The sequence below is a fragment of the Magnolia sinica genome, chromosome 14 (assembly GCF_029962835.1).
Source record: "Magnolia sinica isolate HGM2019 chromosome 14, MsV1, whole genome shotgun sequence".
Lineage (NCBI taxonomy): Eukaryota > Viridiplantae > Streptophyta > Magnoliopsida > Magnoliales > Magnoliaceae > Magnolia > Magnolia sinica.
This window is the reverse complement of record NC_080586.1, coordinates 18629542-18634671: the sequence shown is the minus strand read 5'-3', so window position 1 is coordinate 18634671 and position 5130 is coordinate 18629542. Positions and strand designations below refer to the sequence as shown.

Sequence of the window (5130 nt, the reverse complement as noted above, 5' to 3'; positions counted from 1 at the left end):
TGGGATCGTGTAACTACTCAATGGCATCCAACAATGCTCGATGACATCGACGGACCTGTTTCTGAATTGATTTAAAACATTAAAAACAACAGTTTTCACCACCCCAACATTCTACACTCCATTGAAAATGTGCCCCCTAGTTTGGACGGCCTGGATAACCTCTGCCGCATGCAAGGACGATAAGCCATCGCCATTTTAAAAATTGCTAAACAAAAATGCAAAACCTTAAAAATAAAAAACTAAAAATCTATAAAGGGTATGAACTCTTTTTTTTTTACACTTGTACCCTCGTATAGATCATGTCAGTGCAACTTCTCATGCCACGACGAAGCGCAACGGGCCGTTGGGCCCACCTGCCCGAAAGGCCCACAGATTTACGTGATCAACGTTGGCCCGCAAACCATTCTCTTTCACCAGCCTCTTCCATTTCCCAATCAGCACATGGCTATTGCAGCTCTCCCAGTACTTGAACACCAGCCCCCACGTCCGGCCCATACGGTCCAAAACCAACACGTGCAAGCCCTCGTTCCCCGACCTCACTTTTGCCTTCTCCTCGTCCGTCATCACATTTGCCAACATGATCTGCCTTATCATTTCCTTAGGGATCAACAAACGGTTGTGATTATCTTCGGTGTCTGTCTGTGTTAGTAGCTTTTGGCCAAAACATAGAGGTGTGGTGCCCTTGAGACGTACATGGGCCTCAAGCCACCCAATGAGAGGTGGTGCTTCAGGCCCACGGAGCTTCTTGTATGGAAGAGATGAAGATGGTGGCCAAGGTCCGTGGAGCTTCTTCCATGGAGGAGATGAAGATGGTAGGCCAGGCCCACAGAGCTTCTTGCATGGAGGAGGTGAAGATGGTCGGCCAGCACAAGCGCATTCTGCTAACAAGAACAGATTGGTGAAATCAGGAAAGCTTTCTTCTTCTATTGAATTCATGTTTTCTCATTTTCTTTTACACAGAAATCAAAGAAAGTGTGAATGAAATACACATAGCATTAGCATCAGTAGTAGAAAATGCTCAGAAGAAGGAAAGAAATTACCATTTTCTACGGGTGATAGGAAATATCGGTGCATTTTCGAAGAGGAAGCCGATTGCGTACTGAGTAACTCAGCACCCTAAGCGTACTGAGTAAACTCTGTGGGGCCCACCGTCATTCATGAATTTTATCCACTCCATCCATCCATTTTAACAGATAATTTTAGAGATTTTTTCTAAAAATTAAGTCTATCCAAAGTTCAAGTGGACAACACCAACGGAAAGAGTGTGAATTGAATTTCTAGCGTTCAAAAGTTACTGGGGACCACAGAAGTGTTAGATCAAGATGATATTTGTTTTTTCCATTCATCCATGTCTTCTTGATCTTATTAACATGTTGGATGATAAATAAACATCACTGTGGGCCTTGGAAAGGTTCCAACGGTGGAAATTAATAGTTCCACTGTTTCCTGTGGTATGGTCCACTTGAGCTGTAGATATGCTTCAATTTTGGGTTCAACATCTAAAATGATCTGTCAAAAATGATGGACGGCGTGGATAAACCACGTGCATTCACGGTGGGCATAACAGAGTTTACTCATTACGATAAGAGCCTACTGAGTAACTCAGTACGCAATCCGATTCCGTTTGAAGAGGATCCACGGCAGTCCTAAGCTCTGTGGGGCCCACCATTATTTATGAGTTATATCCAAGCCATCCATCCGCTTTTTCGGCTCATTTTAGTATATGAGTCCAAACATGAGGCAGACCCAAAGCTCAAGCGGATTGTACCACAGGAAACAGTGGGGATTGAACTTCTACCATCTAAAACTTCTTGGTGGCCACGGAAGATTTAGATCAAGCTGCTATTTGTATTTTCCATTATTCCAGGTGGAGTCATCTTATGAAAGGTTTGGATAGAAAATAAACATCATGATGGTCCTTAGGAAGATTTCAACTGTTAGCATTTTCGCCGCACTGTTTCCTGTGGTGTGGTCCACTTAAGCTTAGTTCTTCATCATGTTTGGTATATTGCCATAAAATGAGCTTTTGAAATGTATGGATGGCGTGGATATAGAATTTATACTTCAAGGTGGACCCCACAGAGTTTAGGGACACAGGAATCCCTGCACAACATCAATTCATAAGGTTAAGATCTCTCACTTCCTAATCTCCGATGGAAACTTCCGAAAAAAATCGTTTCTGGCGTGCGACTGAGGTTTGTTACAATACATCTCCACTTAATTATGGTTCCATGCGCACGGGCTACGGTCATTTGATACGGGGTTATCGCAATGATCTGTACCGTTCATATGATGGGCCTTCCCATAGATGGGAGATACGAATAAATTAAAATCCTCTCAGATGGGAATATTTTCACCATTCGATCATTTAATCTCTCTCTCTCTCTCTCTCTCTCTCTCTCTCTCTTTAATATGGACCGTCTCTCAAACGATTGTTTCTCTCTCTCTTTAATATGGACCGTCTCTCAAACGATTGTTTTGTGGGCCAAATTTATGATGAATCGATTTGAAGATTTTTGAGGCAGCTATGATAGCTTTGTACATCTTGAGATCAACGGTTTAGATAAGAGGAATATCAACCCAGATTCAAGGGCTATAAAGCCTGATAATGCACAGGGCAATTATAGCAAACCTTCTCAGAAGTTCGATGTAAAAGAATAAGAAAATCAGGAACTTACCATATTGTTATGTGGACATGATTGGAACTTTCTGAGTGAGATCCCATGATTTGGGTGGGTCCCATCAGCTTTAGCGTGTGTGATGGGAGTCTATGGTCTACTTATGTGGGCTTCTTCAAAGCAAATGCGAGAGGCCACCATCCCAATTCCCTAGTAATTCATGGCTAACTACTTCTTTTTTCATGTGGCCCACCTTATGACTAGATGAATGGTGGACCCCATCTGATTAATGACCCAGATCATGAATTGTCTGTTGAAGCTCTCCAAAATCATCTTAGAAATTTTCCACGGTCATTAACATCAACCTGGTGCACTTCACAACCAGAGAAATGGCAACCATATCAGGGTGGGCAAGGCCCACTTGTGTGTCCCAGCAAATGGGCCCAGATATATATATATATATATATATTCCTTCTTTATTATTTTTTGATATATCAAGGTGGCAAAGACCCATCCAATCAACGCTAGAATATCTGAAGTGCCAATGCTTTGCAGTAAATCCAAACAGTTCTTGAAATGCTTTGCATTCGGACACTAAAAACAAACTAGTCGATTGATCTACTATATATATATATATATATATATATATATATATATATATATATATAATTTTGCAATTTGGAGCACAGTAGCTCAATATGAATACCAAGGAAATTAGAGTTGAGCAACATCAAGTTTATTAAAATAATTATTATGATTTGATTCAACAGTAAATCAAAATGAAGCATTATTTTCATTTCCATCTGAAATGATGTATCTGTAAACAATTGGAGAAATTATAAGTCATCACCATTTTTAAAATGGTTAGACTAAATAATAAAACCTTAAATAATAATAATAATAATAATAATAATAATAATATATATATATATATATAAACTCTACAAATCTGCAACAACTCTTTTTCTCTGTACATTTGTGCCCCGATGGAGATCATGTCAATGAAAATTCTCATGCCACAACGAAGTGCAATGGGCCGCTGGGCCCACCTGCTCGAAAGGCCCACAGCTGCGCGTAATCCATGTTGGCCTGCAACCCGTTCTCTTTCACCAGATGCTTCCATTCCCCATTCATCACATACGTCTTGGAGCTCCACCAGTACTTGAACACCAGCCTCCACGTCCGGCCCATACGGTCCAAAACCAACACATGCAAGCCCTCATTTCCTGACGTCACTTCCACCTTCTCCACGTCGGTCATCACATTCGAGGACATGATCCGGCCGATCATTTCCTTAGGAATCGCCAAACGGTTGAAATGAACTTTGACGTCGGTCGACGTTAGGAGCTTTTGGCCGAAAAATAGAGGCGTGGTGCCCTTGAGACGTACATGGGCCTCACGCCACCCAATGGGTGGTGGTGCTTCAGGCCCACATAGCTTCTCGTATGGAAGAGGTGAAGATGGTGAGCGAGGCCCACGGAGCTTCTTAAATGGAGGAGATGTAGATGATGGGCCAGGCCCACAGAGCCTCTTGCATGAAGGAGATGAGAGCCTCTTGCATGGAAGAGATGAAGATGGTGGGCGAGGCCCACGGAGCTTCTTGCATGGAGGAGAAGTAGATGATGGGCCAGGCCCACAGAGCCTGTTGCATGGAAGAGATGAAGATGGTGGGCTAGGGCCACGGAGCTTCTTGCATGGCGGAGATGAAAGTGGGAGGCTAGGCGCACGGAGGCTCTTGCATGGAGGAGATGAAGATGGTAGGCAAGCGCAAGCGCATTCCGCTAACAAGAGAAGATTGGTGAAATCAGGAAACCCATCTTCTTCTGTCGAATTCATGGCTTCTTCTTTTCTTTTTTCTTTTTTTCTTTTTTTTTTCAGTTGAAATTGGAAATTAAATGAAATTTGAATGAAATATATATAACATAAGCTCAGAAAAAGGAAATAAATTTCCATTTCTCACAACTTTCTATTTTCTTAATAAGTAGTAATGAAAAAGGAAATATCTGTGCGCTGTTGGAGTCGGACGCGGACTGCTGCAGCCCCGTACTGAGTACTCAATTCATGCTGTTTCAGGTGGTGTGGTCCACTTGAACTTTGTATATGATTAATTTTTGGTATGAAGATCTATAATTATATGATAAAACGGATGGATGGAGTTGATATAATGCATGAATGACGGTGGGCCCCACAGAGTTTACTCAGTACGCAATCCGCTTCCGCTCTGTAAGGCCTGACGTTATTTATGTGTTATATCCACGCCGTTCATCCGCTTTTCCTGATCAATTTATGTCATGATCCCAAACATAAGGCAGATCTAACGCTCAACTGGACCTCACCATAGGAAACAGTGAGGATTGAACGAACACCAATAAAAACTTTTTGGAGGCCCCAGAAGTTTGAGATTAGGCTGATATTTGTTTAGGCCTTGGAAGGTTTCAACGGTGTACATTGTTATCTTCGATTTTTATTTTTATTTTTCCTGTGGTGTGGTCCACTTGAGCTTTGGATCTGT

The 5130-nt window shown here is 42.0% G+C and overlaps 1 protein-coding gene across 1 annotated transcript; it reads right to left on the bottom strand.

Moving 5' to 3' along the window:
• Positions 1-275: 275 nt before the first annotated feature.
• Positions 276-938, bottom strand: LOC131224835 (AP2/ERF and B3 domain-containing protein Os01g0141000-like). The gene has a single exon (XM_058220247.1). It carries the CDS (start codon positions 934-936, stop codon positions 316-318), a length of 621 nt encoding a protein of 206 aa, XP_058076230.1. The 5' UTR covers positions 937-938; the 3' UTR covers positions 276-315.
• Positions 939-5130: the final 4192 nt, after the last annotated feature.

What these genes read in the sequence shown, in the direction of transcription:
- LOC131224835 (XM_058220247.1), bottom strand. Translation starts at nt 936, where the DNA reads ATGAATTCAATAGAAGAAGAAAGCTTTCCTGATTTCACCAATCTGTTC.